We start from the raw sequence: 14,676 nt of genomic DNA on the forward strand, positions 1-14,676 counted from the left end.
CAGTCATTTTGCAGCAAGAAGCAAAGCAAAACTAACAGCAACAGCAAAAGCAACAGCAGCAGCAGCAGCTTGTCTTGTCTTGGTTGCTGGCTGGCTGTTGGCTGTTGTTATTGACATGTACGAATTAGGTTAAATTTATTTACTGTCAGTTCAGTGAACTGCAAATGGTTTTAGTTTATTAAATTTGGTCAGCATGCAGCAACTGGGCGGGGGGCCGCAGCAATCAGTTTAAAGTTTGTTGAACAAAGCAAAAATAAAAAAAAATAAAAATAAATGTGGAATGAAGATTGAGTTAGTTGAAAGAGCAGTCAACTTTTAATTTGCACATGGCGCAACGCTCGCTCGAAATGAATTTGCAAAAGCTTCGATGCCAACAGGGCAAAACTCAATTGCGGTTTGATTAATCGTGCAACGCATTGAAGCACCTTCAGCGCTTGCAGCCGCTTAGCTTGCACTTAAGTTGCATTAATCAGCACAGCAGTGAGCACTGAACGCGCTGAGCGCTGTTCATTTATTTGCGCATAAAAAAAACGCTAAATGAGCCAAAGGCAAAGGCAAGGATATAAAGCAAAGCAAGGCAAAGCAAAGCACAGAGGAAATAAACGTGAGTGTGGAATTTTCAAAACCACTTTGGCAAATCGCAGTCAAAGTTAAGCTGAGCTGAGCTAAGCGATAAATAAAGTGAAATAAAAAAACAGCTACATGTGCTGTGGAATCAATTAAATTGAAATTACGCATACGACATGTGTGCAAACAGCAACAAGCACTTTCACTTGATTGTGATTTATTTAACGTTTTTTTTTTTAGCAAATTGCATGGCAAATAGAAAATGTAACAAACGTGCTGTTTATATAAATATTATGTTTGTTTTAAGCCAAAAGCTTTAAATTTATTTAGCTAAAGCTTAACTAATTGGTTTAGCAACGCGCTTAAGTTCTTTAAAAAATATTTATATTGCATTGCGGCCACATGGCGTATGCGTTATATGCGCATATGCATGGCCTTCACTTGCATATGCTGCTGGCACGCTGCTGTATACAATAAACAATAACCAGGAAGACAGCAGCGCTGGATTTATGTTGTCGCTTGAACCTTGCAACCAGCCATGCCTCCAAGCCAAGCAGCAACATATGCCATAGACTCACACACACACACACACAGACATATTGGAATACATAATGTAGCAGCTGCTGCTGTGGCTGTCTGACCGCAACAAAGCGTCCACTCCCAGCAGCAAGCAAATATGTTGCCATTGTATGTGTGAGCATAAAGTGTTGAATGTTTTTTTTCTATTGCCCGCAGCTTTGGCACTAACTTTATTATTACTCATAAACTTTTAATTAAGCTGCCCATAGGCTGAGTTATGCTTGCACATTTGTGTTGCTTAATCAAATTGTTGTTGCAATTAGCAAATTTAAAAGTGTGTTCAATCATAAGATTGGCAGTGGGGCAAATATTGAAATTTATCATAAGGGGAAAATTGCTTTGATGCTATTTAAAAAGTGAAGTGTAATTGAATTGCAAGTGATTGTCCTACGTTAGAATAAAACTTTTCTAAGCCAACGAGGCAGTGAGCATTTTGCTTGTCAGTGATCCTGAGCAGCAAAGATGTTCTTCGAGCTCGAATAGGCTTACACATTAAATTCAAACGCAATCAGAATTCATTTGAACTAAAGCTAACTACTTAGCTGTACTTAAGCTTACTTTTAAAATAAAAAATACTTAATAAACTCTTACGGACATGATAAACTTAAAAGCTTAAACTAATAAAGCAGAAGCTTTGGTTTGATTCATAAATAAAAATGTAACAAAAGAAATAATTTGTCATTTTTTTTTAACATTTCTAAATGTTCTAAACATTTCTAACATTTTATTTGAAATAACATTTGTATATTGAACCAAATTGAAGCAAACAAATCAAAGAAAACTTTTGTATATATCATTGATTTAAATAAATGTACATTAAGTTTATTGTGCTTTTGCTTTAAGCAACAATTTAATGTTGATTATATGCATGTTATAAGAGTAAATTTAATGCATTAACTACTTTAGAGTGAGAAAGTGACAAAAATTCTTTGCTTTGTGCATTGTGTCCTCCTTTTCAGGAATTCAGTTCGTTTGAAATTAGAATTTAAACAATGCGCTGTCTTCAGCTGCAAAATGTAATTTGAAAATATTACCTCTGCTCTTGCTCTTAATATTAATTTCAAAGCTTTTGTTGCTGGTTTTTATTGTTTGTGGCATTTCATTTTGCATTTAATACAAACCTGTAGTCTAAGCCAAAGCGTAGCTTAGTATGATAGTCAATTTCATGAGCAGCTTTTGCTGAGCATAAAGCGTTTTGTTGCAAGGTCCCTGCTGAGTTCTGTTGCAAACAAAGGCGCGCGCGTATACGATAAATATACAATTTCATATTTGTTATTATTTTTTGTTGTATGTGAGTGCTGCTGTTGCTTTCATAACAGCTCAAATTAAATTTTCAACGTTTACTCAGCGGCTTTTGGCGTTGCTTGCATCTTTGTTAACTAAACCGGCGCCATTGTTTACACACACACACACACACACACACACGAGCTGATGTATGTATGCCACATATAAAGAGTTTGTGCCTCGTTTGTGGGTAAAATCACAAAAGCAAATTAGTTGCGTGTAATTTAATTTGAAATGTTGGCGCGTTTATCAAACAAAATGAAGACTGGAGACTGTGAAATGGAGCAGCAGCAGCCCTGGAAGTAAAATCAAGGTGTATACCAAGCCAAGCAGCAACATACCACAAACAACAGCAACAACAACAACAACAACAACAACAAAAAAAGAAAGGCAAGAAAATGCTAATTGGATTTTGTTTTAACATGCAAAGCGCCACATGCAGACGCGCCACGCCCCGCTCCTCCCTTCGCACACTCTCCTTTTGGCTGTCGCCAACACTTGCTCAATGCCTGGCGTCGTGTGCGTGCCTCTGATGGCCAAGTTAATAAACATTAAAAGCAATTATGTTGTTGATTTTAGATGGCTAATTTTTGCTTAAGACGTTTGCTGACATTGATGTTGATGTTAATCTACACTGGCTTGTCATATATTTAATAATTAAGTAGGCCATAAGCTATAAGCTTAAGCTTAGCAGACATTTGAGGCTGCTTAACTATTTCTTTATAATTATTCTGGCTTTATGTTGACTGAGGTTAAGGCTATTGCCATGCTATGGCTTTAATGGAAATATTAAAGCTGTGTGGGATCGCTTTAATGAAATCAGTCAAACGTGTATCGAGCTGAACTACAATTGCTAATGGCGCTCATTTCTTATTCTAAATGCTCTGAGCTATAGTGGAAGCAATATAAACAATTACATTGTTCCAAGCCTAGGCTGCTGTTCGATTTAATTTGATTCGCAAAAGTCAATGGCATTTGATTTCATTGTTTAGGCTGTTTACGCTTGTTAAACTAAGTTTTAGTTTTCGCTATTACATATGTTGAAATTTATACAATTATAATTTTGTTTTTGTTTGCAGACTCAGAGACAATTGTTGAGATGAAGCACATATTATAATATTTTGGCTTAAGACTATTGATAGTCAACAGATTGTCTTTACTTAAAAACACTAATTTTAATGCACATTATTTATTATTGAATATTTATTTTATATATTTTTTTAATCAATATACTTTTTTTCGCTGTAGTTGTTAACTAAAACAGTAAAGGAAATATTTGTTTCATAATTAATAAAAGAAAAAGTAATTAAAAATGTAATTTAATAATTATAGATTTGATATATTCATATATATTAATAAAAAAACTTCAAATTATAATTTAAACTCATGCTCAATTTCTTTATAAAATAAACCTTTTGCTAATTGTTTAGTATAAATTGCTTACTGTATTTTTCTCTAGAGCGTTATCAGCTTTAAAATATTACAATCAGCAAAATGTTGATTCTCTTCGTTGCTTTTTCCCAGCATAACAAATAAAATGTAATTAAAAAGTACAAAAATTAATTTCTGTCGAATTTTGTTTGCTGCTTTTAAAAAAGCAAATACAAATTTGTAAGCTTAGCTTCTGCATTTAGGTTAAGCTGTTAATCAATTAGCTGACGTTGCGCGAGTCCCTGCGGTGATTTCTTTTGATTTCATTGTTCATGCTGCCGCACTTTGGGGCACAACACACCACACACCACACACAGTGGTGTTCGCTTATCTTTGGAAAGTAAGCTCGTATTACGCGCACTTGCACAGTGGGGCTAATTAATAGGATTAACTACCAAAAAGCAAACACAATTGGCTGCTGTGCAAACAATAACACAAAGCACTCAAACTTTTTGGGGTTTTGCGCGCTGCTGCGAGTTTGCCAAGCCAGATGGCAAGTCCTTGAGCAAACATCATTATACACACACACACACAGAGACAGCCAAGCGTAGCATTGAAGATGTCGGCACCTAACGTTGCTTTAATGCAGGTGATTAATTGCTTTTGAGATTCGTCGACTGTGTTGGAAAATTTTGTAAATTTCATTAGCGCTCGCCTTTGCTCTATAAAGCAATTTGTGTGTGTGTGTGGGTGTTAAAGTTTTGGTTGTGTTGCGAGCTTTTAGGGGCGCAACTGCGTGACTTTTGTAGACAATGACAGCCCATTGCTAGTTGGCTTAGGCGAGCTAATTAAGTTAAAGTTACAGCCTGCCTGCCAGCCTCTGGTTGTCGCCAACAGTTGCCAACTCTCAGGCTGCTGCTGCTGCTGCTGCTGCTAATGATGGCTGCTGCTGCTGCTGTGAACGTGCTTTAAATTGTTTTTGATTTACTTATTTCCGCGCTGATAAATTACATTTGCCAAGCAACAACAACAAAAAGTTCAGCTCACTTGCCATTGCTCAGCTAATGTGCAAAGTTTTTTCCCTCATCTTGAAGTTGAAGTATAATTTATTCATATGTTACGTGTTTCACACGCCGCGATAAACATTTGCTGGCTTTTATTGTCTGTCAGCGCATGCGGAGGGGCAACCCCAAATGCAAATTTAATTAGGACTTCAAGTTTATTTAAAACACATTTGTCGCCAAGACTTTTGCATATAAATCACGCAAAACTGACAAAACATTCAACATGATGCGCTCCCAAGAGTTTGCTGCCAGCTTACCAAGCAAAAATGTATGAAAATCAAAATATATGTGCAGCATGTCCTGGCTGAGTCCTGAGCTGCACAGCAAGGCAAACAATTTTTATAATTTGTTTGCTGCTGCAAGTATGTTGAATGTTATTTTATATTATTTTGCTATACGCACCCCTAATGCTCTTTTTATTGCTTGAAGCTTTAGAGCGCTACAGCTTTTGCGCCAGCTTACATTTATTTTTTGTCAAATGTTTGCCAAAAAATATATTTTGTATATAAAGCTTTAGTTTTTGATATGCCACACAATCTATAGAAAATATTGTTGCAGCAGATTGATTTTGTTTGCTAGCTGCACATTGCTGCATTAAATATGCAAAATGTATACAAAGCTGTTTTGGATTTGATTGAGCAATTTTGAAATAGAATTTTGCATTCAATCAACTGCATTAAGTGTTTCCAATTAAGTTTGAAAGGTTGAGATAAGCTTACAGCCGAACAGTTTGATCAATCAGATAAGATAAACAATGCAAGCTGCACAGAAGAAAGCTAAAGTCAACGTTACGATACACTTTGTTTAGGGACTTGGAGTCAATGCAAAGATGTCTTAAAAAGATCAGAAAACAATATATTTTGAAAAAATTTTAATAATAATATTTTAAATTTAGTTTATTTATTTATTTAATGTCAACCATTAACAGTCGACGAAAAAAAGAAAATGATTACAAAAAATATTTAAAATTAAATTTAAAAGTAAATCAACTTCAGAATTATGACAATATAAAAATTATATATAGTAATTAATAAATCGCTGTCTCAACACATAAATTTTATCATAAATGGCTGCATTGGTTCTGTGTTTCAAATATTTTTTCTACTTTATTGTGTGATCGCCTGTCTTGTAACTCTTTCGCTTTTTTACAAAAGTTTCAAAGTGCATAAAGATAAAAGTGATTAATAAGTAAGAGCGAATGCGTTTTCCTTCTCGCTCTCGCGTTTAAACGTAAGGCAGCATGTTTTTGACGAAATACATATGTTAGGCGCTAATAAACAGTAATTTGAAAAGTTACGCTCTCACGCTCACGAATGACTCTCACGCTCACTTTAATCAGTCGGCGAGTATTTAGTTGAAGCGAGAGCGAATTCAGTGGACAGTAGACGGCGAAAGTTCATAGAGCGCGCACTAACGAAAAAAAAGAACTGGAGTGAAAGCGATTAGGTGCGAGTGAAACGCAACGAAAACAAAAAAATAAACATGTCGCAACTCAAATTGTTTACTAATTGTTTGAGAACAAGACTATCGATTGGCCTACAACAACAACTACAGGTGAGTTTAATTTTAGTCTGCAAGCATTTAGTTATTATTTTATTATTGCAGCGTCTAAAGCGTGACTATGTAACAAGCACAGCGGCTGCAAAACCTTTTAAAGAAATACCTACAGTAAATACTTTCAAGTTGTTATTGAACTTTTTGCCTGGCGGTAAATATTATAAGCTGGATATAAATGAGCTGACCAAGAGCATTTTGCTGGATGCGAACACTGATATTCTATTGATGAAAGGAATGTTTGGCAGAAGCTCCTTGGTGCTTACACAAAATCCTGATGATTTCGAAACTGTTTTTCGTCATGAGGGAACGTGGCCCTATCGCAAGGGCTTTGAATTAGTTCATTATTATCGCACAGTGCATCGCAAGGAATATTTTGGTGAAGTGGTGGGTCTGCTCGGTTCACAGCATCAGGATTGGGGTGATATGCGCTCGGCTGTAAATCCTATCATCATGCATCCCAAGAATGTCAAACTGTATTTGGGCTCATTGGATCGCATTAATCAGCAATTTATACAGCGGTAAATATATTTATTTCAATACTGTCATAGGTTTTTAATTGATATACAGCATTAAGACTATACGCAACACTGAAACTCTGGAAATGCCTGTGGACTTTAAGAATGAAATCAGCGCCTGGGCCTTGGAGTCAGTGGGCATGGTTGCTCTAAACTGTCAGCTGGGACTTATAGATAAAACAAATGCTAAAGGCCAACGCTACTTTGAGCTGCTGCAGGAGTTTCTAGACTTTGCCGTAGCACTGGAGGTCAATCCCTCGCTGTGGCGTAAATTCAAGACACCCAAGCTAAGGGCAGCAATGAAGTCGTTGGATGAAGGCTTGGAAATTACAGATCACTTTATTAAATTGGGCATGCAGCGCATTAAGCAGAACAGCGAAGGTGAAAAGAGCGTGCTGGAAAAACTGTTGGCTATAAATCCGAAGTATGCCTTGGTCATGGCTCTGGATATGCTGGCTGCTGGTGTGGATACGGTGAGTTAGTTGCATTTTGCAGCAGAGCAGCCAAACTAATCAAATTTAAGTAGACTACCAGCAGCTTTACTGCCATATTACTGGCACTCTCCAAGCATCCAGAGCAGCAGGCGAAGCTGCGTGCCGAAATACGCAGCATTCTACCGCAAAAGGATACGCCATTTACTGAAGCCTCCATGAGAAATTTGCCCTATTTGCGCGCCTGCATTAAAGAGAGCCTGCGCCTATATCCGTTGACCTTGGCCAACCTACGCACCACACGTCAGGAGCTCGTGCTCAGTGGCTACACAGTGCCCGCTGAAACTGATGTGATTATGATGCACGTGAATCTGTGGGCAGACGCGCAGCACTTCTCCCAGCCCGAGCAGTTCATACCAGAGCGTTGGCTGCGTGAACAGCCCGCTACTGCTGATGGTTGTCCAGTGGCTACCAAGTCCACTCACCCCTTTGCCTATCTGCCCTTTGGCTTTGGTCCACGCAGTTGCATTGGACGACGCATTGCGGAGATGGAGCTGGAAATTGGTGTGGCGAGACTGCTGCGCAACTTCCAGGTTGAATTTAATCATCCGATGGACAAGCCTTTCATTGCCTACCAACTGGCCACGCCACGCATCCCGTTGCAATTTAAATTAACTGATATAAAGGATTAATTATTGACAGTTGTTTTTTGTAAGAAAGGCCATACCTTTCATAAAAATGGGAGAGGACGAGAGTTGGGTGGGCCTCGGACCTTTTGCCTCGCTTACATGTATTGTTATTGATGTTGTTATCAGTGGCAATTATTTTTTTGATAAAAAATACCTTTTTTTTGTGACCATTGGCTGTGGCTCACTGTTTGTCAAAAAATATCGATGTTGACCATTGGCTGTGGCTCACTGTTTGTCAAAAAATATAATTAATTTAGTTAAACAATTAATAATAAGAAATAGATAGCTAAAATGAGGACTAAATAGCAAAGCCGCGCGCACTTAATATTTAATTTATTGTTTATTAATTAATATATCATTTTTAACTATGCCAAACAATTTTTCTGCTTCTTTGGCATCATTATTATCAAAATAATTTTTGCACAAAATAAATTTAAATAAATAAAAAAATTTGAATTCACATTTGAATTTCCCATACCGGGAATTGAACCCGGGTGAGAGCCGGATACCCTAACCACTAGACAATATGTTAAAAAAGTTATTTATAGATATCATATGCTGCGAAGAACTATTTTGGCTAAACTGGTTTACAGTCTATTATCAATATGCAGAGCAGTAAAGAAAACTACTCAATTAATTTATTTGCATAAATTGAGCTCTTTATAAGAGTTGCTATACTGCTTGACTCTATGTTGTATAATATATTGATTAATAACATAACATCAGCGCACAGCGACCGACTAAAAGGTAAACACAAAATATATTGAGCGAATTATGAGTCAGTTTGTGTCTCTCTTGTGCTCTCTCGGCATTAAACTTGTGAAATGTGTTGGGCATAACAAAACAAAACAAACTGACAAACATTTGAGAGATAGAGAGCGAGATTAAAGCTGTTGCGCTCGCGATCTGCGCCGCTCTCTCTCAACAAAATAAGAACGCGTTGGCTAATTAGTCAAGAGTCAAGCGCTCAAGCGAATTCAGTAAACAGTGAGCAGCGGCGCTGAAAAGTGGAACAAGCAAAGTATTTAATGCAAAGTGTGAGTGAGACGCAATAAAAACAACTTATAACAATGACACAGCTAAAATTGCTACAAAATATTCTAAAAACAACAAGCAGACTGCACGGCAGTTGTTTATCAGTTGAACTACAGGTAATTATATTATGCTTACACTCGCGTGCACATAATTAGAAACGTATTTTTTATTTTTAGCCCAGCAAGCGTGATTATGTTACAAAAACAAAAGCAGTGGAAGCCAAACCATTTGAGGCTATGCCAACTGTAAACAATTTTAGACTATTAATAGATTTTATGCCTGGCGGTAGATACTACAATCTGGATCTGAATGACATGACCAGAAATATGCTGAATAATGCCAATTCTGATATCTTATTGCTGAGGGGACTGTTTGGCAAGGTTAATTTGGTGCTCACACAGAATCCCGATGATTTCGAAATCGTTTTTCGTCATGAGGGTGTCTGGCCTGGTCGCAAGGGTTTCGAGCTGATGAATCATTATCGTACGGTGCATCGCAAGGATTACTTTGGTGATGTTATAGGCTTGGTGAGCTCACAGAATAAGGAGTGGGGCGATATGCGTTCGGCTGTCAATCCCATTATCATACATCCCAAGAATGTGAAGCTCTATTTGGGTTCATTGGATCGCATTAACCAACAGTTTATAGCGCGGTAAATAGTTCAAGCTATTGTCAATACTATTAATTGAGTATACGTCTATTTAGCATCAAAGCTATACGCGATCCGCAGACTTTGGAAATGCCAGCGGACTTTAAGAATGAAATCAGCGCCTGGACTTTGGAGTCTGTGGGCATGGTTGCGCTCGACTGTCAGCTGGGACTTATAGATCGCACTAATCCAACGGGTCTGCGCTTCTTTACGCTACTGCAGGAATTCTTTGATCTAGCTGTGGAGCTGGAGGTGAAACCCTCGCTCTGGCGTCAGTTCAAGACACCCAAGTTCCGCAAAGTTATGCGCGCGCTGGATGAATCTCTGCATATCATCGATGGCTATGTGCAGCAGGCCATGGAGCGCATCGAGCAGACAGTTAAGAAGAGTGATGCCGAGAAGAGCGTACTGGAAAAGCTGTTGGCTATAAATCGCAAATATGCCGTGGTTATGGCCTTGGATATGCTCTTCGCCGGCGTGGACACGGTGAGTTGGCAGTGAATTCAATTTGGCAAACAATGCTAACAAAGCTCTTGCAGACCACCAGCACATTTTCAGCCATACTGCTGGCACTGGCCAAGCATCCAGAGAAGCAGGCGAAGCTGCGTGCCGAAATACGCAGCATTTTACCGCAAAAGGACACGCCGCTGACTGTGGAGTCCATGAGAAATTTGCCCTATTTGCGCGCCTGCATTAAGGAGAGCTTGCGTTACTATCCACTGACCTCGGCCAACCTGCGCACCACACGTCAGCAGCTTGTGCTCAGCGGTTACTCTGTGCCCGCCAAAACGGAAATTATAATGGTGCACTTGAATCTGTGGCGCAACGAGCAGCACTTCTCCCAGCCCGAGCAGTTCATACCAGAGCGCTGGCTGCGTGAGCAGCCACAGTCCAGCACTGCTGGTTGTCCAGCGGCAACCAAATCTAGTCACCCCTTTGCCTATCTGCCCTTTGGTTTTGGTCCACGCAGTTGCATTGGACGACGCATTGCGGAGATGGAGCTGGAAATTGGTGTGGCGAGACTGCTGCGCAACTTCCAGGTGGAATTTAATCATCCGATGGACAAGCCTTTCATTGCCTACCAACTGGCCACGCCACGCATCCCGTTGCAATTTAAATTAACTGATATAAAGGATTAATTATTGACAGTTGTTTTTTGTAAGAAAGTATTGAATTTTAATTATAAATAATTGCAATTGGTGGATCGACTTAAATAAGGAAAGAGTATTAAATAAAATATATGAATGTTATGTTATGGATGTGTTTTTATTAAGAATAAATTAAAAAATACCTTTTTTTGTGGCCATTGGCTGTGGCTTAATGTTAGTCAAAAAATAAAATTAATTTAGTTAAACAATTTAATAATAAAAAATAAAGCTAAGATTGTAGGAATAATAATAATATTAAGTTAAATGTTTTTTTTTATTCATTTAAATATTGAATCTTTTTAACCTATTGCCAACAAATTCATCAGAATTATAATGTTTTGCAACAAAATTAGATGTTAAATTAAATAAAAAAAGTTTTGTTATTCACATTATAGACATTTTGCCTACCAGGAATGACCACGGCCTTGCCGGGCGTGAGAGCACTCAAGGCATTATTATTCTCTAACCACTAGACAATATGGGAGGTGAATGACGTGGCGTCAAACTGCAACCTGAGCCGCAAGCAAACATATAAGTTATTTATAGATATCATATGCTGCGAAGATATATTTTGGCTAAACTGGTTCATAATCTATTATCAATATGCAGAGCAGTAAAACAAACTACTCAATGGTGATTTAATTAACTTCTTTGTTAAGACAATTGAACTTTTTATAAGAGTTGCTATTGATTGATTAATAATAAAATATCAGCACACAGCGACCGACTACAGGGTAAACACAAAATATATTGAGCGAATGAGCGAATTATGAGTCAGTTTGTGTCTCTCTTGTGCTCTCTCGAAAACGTAACCCGGCATTCAATTTGTGAAATGTGTTGGGCGTAAGTAAACAAAACAAACTGACAAACATTTGAGAGAGAGAGAGCGAAATTAATGCTCTTGCGCTCGCGATCTGCGCCGCTCTCTCTCAACAAAATAAGAGCGCGCTGGCTATTTAGTCAAGAGTCAAGCGGTAAAGCGAATTCAGTAAACAGTGAGCAGCGGCGCTGACAAGTGGAGCTAGCAAAGTGTCTAATACATAATAAATTATTAATCGAGTGCGAGTGAGACGCAATAAAAACAACTTATAACAATGACACAGCTAAAATTGTTACAAAATATTCTAAAAACAACAAGCAGACTGCACAGCAGTTGTTTATCAGTTGAACTACAGGTAATTATATTATGCTTATACTCGCGTGCACATAATTAGAAACGCATTTTTTAATTGCAGCCCAGCAAGCGTGATTATGTTACAAAAACGAAAGCAGTGGAACCAAAACCATTCGAGGCTATGCCAACTGTAAACAATTTTCGACTATTAATAGACTTTATGCCTGGCGGTAGATACTACAATCTGGATCTGAATGACATGACCAGAAATATGCTGAATAATGCCAATTCTGATATCTTGTTGCTGAAGGGACTGTTTGGCAAGGTTAATATGGTGCTCACACAGAATCCCGATGATTTCGAGATCGTTTTTCGTCATGAGGGTGCCTGGCCTGGTCGCATGGGTTTCGAGCTGATGAATCATTATCGTACGGTGCATCGCAAGGATTACTTTGGTGATGTTATAGGCTTGGTGAGCTCACAGAACAAGGCGTGGGGCGATATGCGTTCGGCTGTCAATCCCATTATTATACATCCCAAGAATGTGAAGCTCTATTTGGGCTCATTGGATCGCATTAACGAACAGTTTATAGCGCGGTAAATAGTTCAAGCTATTGTTAATACATTTAATTGCATAAATGTCTGTTTAGCATCAAAGCCATACGTGATCCGCAAACCCTGGAAATGCCAGCGGACTTTAAGGATGAAATCAGCGCCTGGACCTTGGAGTCTGTGGGCATGGTTGCGCTCGACTGTCAGCTGGGACTTATAGATCGCACTAATCCAACGGGTCTGCGCTTCTTTACGCTGCTGCAGGAATTCTTCGACCTATCTGCAGAGCTGGAGGTGAAACCCTCGATCTAGCGTCAGATCAAGACGCCCAAGTTCCACAAAGTTATGCGCGCGCTGGATGAATCTCTGCAAATCGTCGATGGCTATGTGCAGCAGGCCATGGAGCGCATCGAGCAGACAGTTGAGAAGAGTGACGCCGAGAAGAGCGTACTGGAAAAGCTGTTGGCTATAAATCGCAAATATGCCGTGGTAATGGCCTTGGATATGCTCTACGGCGGCGTGGACTCGGTGAGTTGGCAGTGAATTCAATTTGGCAAACAATGCTAACAAATCTCTTGCAGACCACCAGCACATTTTCAGCCATACTGCTGGCACTAGCCAAGCATCCAGAGAAGCAGGCGAAGCTGCGTGCCGAAATACGCAGCGTTCTGCCGCAAAAGGACTCGCCAGTGACTGTGGAGTCCATGAGAAATTTGCCCTATTTGCGCGCCTGCATTAAGGAGAGCTTGCGTTACTATCCACTGACCTCGGCCAACCTGCGCACCACACGTCAGCAGCTTGTGCTCAGCGGTTACTCTGTGCCCGCCAAAACGGAAATTATAATGGTGCACTTGAATCTGTGGCGCAACGAGCAGCACTTCTCCCAGCCCGAGCAGTTCATACCTGAGCGTTGGCTGGTTGTCTAGCGGCAACCAAATCTAGTCACCCCTTTGCCTATCTGCCCTTTGGTTTTGGTCCACGCAGTTGCATTGGACGACGCATTGCGGAGATGGAGCTGGAAATTGGTGTGGCGAGACTGCTGCGCAACTTCCAGGTGGAATTTAATCATCCGATGGACAAGCCTTTCATTGCCTACCAAGTGGCCACTCCACGCATTCCACTGAAATTTAAGTTTACAGATCTCGAGGATTAGGTATATTACTTTTAATAAACTTAAAAGTGTTTCAGGGACTTCATGACTGTAAAATAAAATTCTATTCAACATTATTTCAATTTATACTTAATTTGAATTGCAACGCGAACAAATAATGAGATCTAAGTTAAGCTTGGCAGCAACCACAAGTTGTCAACTCTTTTGTTTAACAAAATTAGCATGTAATGTGCATAAATAATTGCAAGTAACGCATAAGAGCAAAAAATTACAGCTGTCAGCTTAAGAGCTTGCCAAAAAAAAAAAAAAAAGAAAGCAGCAAGAGCGAGCGAAATACTTTGCTATCAAAATTAATAAGCGACATAAAAAGAAAAACAGTTTTCGTGTCTATACTTGTGGCTGAGACTGTGTGTGTGTGTGTGTGTGTGTGTGTGTGTGTGTGTGTGTGCTTATGTGTGTGTCGTTAGTTGGCACAAAATGCTGGCCAAGTGTAACCCAATATAAATGCCATTTATCATCTGGAGTGCGTAGAGGTTTTTCCATAGAGCGACAAAGTTGGGGGCTGGGGTGGGAATTCTATGTGCTGACTGTTGCTAATAAATTAGACTCCTAAGCTGCTGGTGCTGCTGCTGCTTGGTGGACATGTATGCGTAGACAGTTTGCCACACCCACTACGCCCACTGTGGCAGAGCCTGGCGTTGACAGTTTTAAATTACAAACGTTGGCGGTTTCATTGGCTATGCAAAAGCTAATTAAGTTCTACACTTTGGCCAAAAGCTGCTGCTTATTTGCTTTTTAATTGGCTGGATTATTGGGCATTGTTAAATGACCTTTGCCACAACAGCAACAATAGCAACAAAAACAACAACAAATGGCACACATCAAAATCAAATTTGTTATTTATTGGCTCGCTTGCTCTTTGGCTCCGACTCCTGACATACTTATTTATTTATTATCATCAGCGCCACAAAAGCTTTAACCTGCGCTCATTTTTCATGGCCTCTCGTCCA

At 39.2% G+C, this 14,676-nt stretch overlaps 3 protein-coding genes across 4 annotated transcripts; all 3 read left to right on the forward strand.

Annotated features, from left to right (window-relative positions):
* Positions 1 to 6,584: 6,584 nt before the first annotated feature.
* On the forward strand, positions 6,585 to 10,947 carry LOC108595584 (probable cytochrome P450 12a5, mitochondrial; the record flags this gene model as incomplete). Its single annotated transcript, XM_033293311.1, has 4 exons — positions 6,585 to 6,940; positions 6,990 to 7,410; positions 7,464 to 8,088; positions 10,909 to 10,947. Coding segments are annotated over 3 exons (1,374 nt in total), but the record flags the coding sequence as incomplete, so codon positions are not given.
* LOC108595142 (cytochrome P450 CYP12A2-like) lies at positions 9,035 to 13,746 on the forward strand. 2 transcript variants are annotated; one of them, XM_033293060.1, is made up of 5 exons: positions 9,035 to 9,208; positions 9,269 to 9,744; positions 9,798 to 10,227; positions 10,281 to 10,695; positions 13,524 to 13,746. In XM_033293060.1, exons 1-5 carry the CDS (start codon positions 9,128 to 9,130, stop codon positions 13,706 to 13,708), a joined length of 1,587 nt encoding a protein of 528 aa, XP_033148951.1. In that variant the 5' UTR covers positions 9,035 to 9,127; the 3' UTR covers positions 13,709 to 13,746. The 2 variants fall into 2 exon arrangements, with proteins under 2 accessions (XP_033148951.1, XP_033148952.1); XM_033293061.1 differs by having other exon boundaries at positions 10,281 to 10,660; positions 13,489 to 13,746.
* On the forward strand, positions 11,976 to 12,946 carry LOC117134663 (cytochrome P450 CYP12A2-like). Its single transcript, XM_033293062.1, has 3 exons — positions 11,976 to 12,064; positions 12,125 to 12,600; positions 12,654 to 12,946. The coding sequence occupies exons 1-3, from the start codon at positions 11,984 to 11,986 to the stop codon at positions 12,865 to 12,867; spliced, it is 771 nt and encodes a 256-aa protein (XP_033148953.1). The 5' UTR covers positions 11,976 to 11,983; the 3' UTR covers positions 12,868 to 12,946.
* Positions 13,747 to 14,676: the final 930 nt, after the last annotated feature.

Source organism: Drosophila busckii, chromosome 2R (genome assembly GCF_011750605.1).
Source record: "Drosophila busckii strain San Diego stock center, stock number 13000-0081.31 chromosome 2R, ASM1175060v1, whole genome shotgun sequence".
In the NCBI taxonomy this organism is placed as follows: Eukaryota; Metazoa; Arthropoda; class Insecta; order Diptera; family Drosophilidae; genus Drosophila; species Drosophila busckii.

Excerpts from the sequence above, each read along its gene's own strand:
- LOC108595142 (XM_033293060.1), top strand. The coding sequence starts at position 9,128 with ATGACACAGCTAAAATTGCTACAAAATATTCTAAAAACAACAAGCAGA. Across the intron at positions 9,745-9,797 it reads AACCAACAGTTTATAGCGCG|CATCAAAGCTATACGCGATC; the intron begins GTAAATAGTTCA and ends ACGTCTATTTAG. Across the intron at positions 10,228-10,280 it reads TCTTCGCCGGCGTGGACACG|ACCACCAGCACATTTTCAGC; the intron begins GTGAGTTGGCAG and ends AAGCTCTTGCAG.
- LOC117134663 (XM_033293062.1), top strand. The coding sequence starts at position 11,984 with ATGACACAGCTAAAATTGTTACAAAATATTCTAAAAACAACAAGCAGA. Across the intron at positions 12,065-12,124 it reads GTTTATCAGTTGAACTACAG|CCCAGCAAGCGTGATTATGT; the intron begins GTAATTATATTA and ends TTTTAATTGCAG. Across the intron at positions 12,601-12,653 it reads AACGAACAGTTTATAGCGCG|CATCAAAGCCATACGTGATC; the intron begins GTAAATAGTTCA and ends ATGTCTGTTTAG.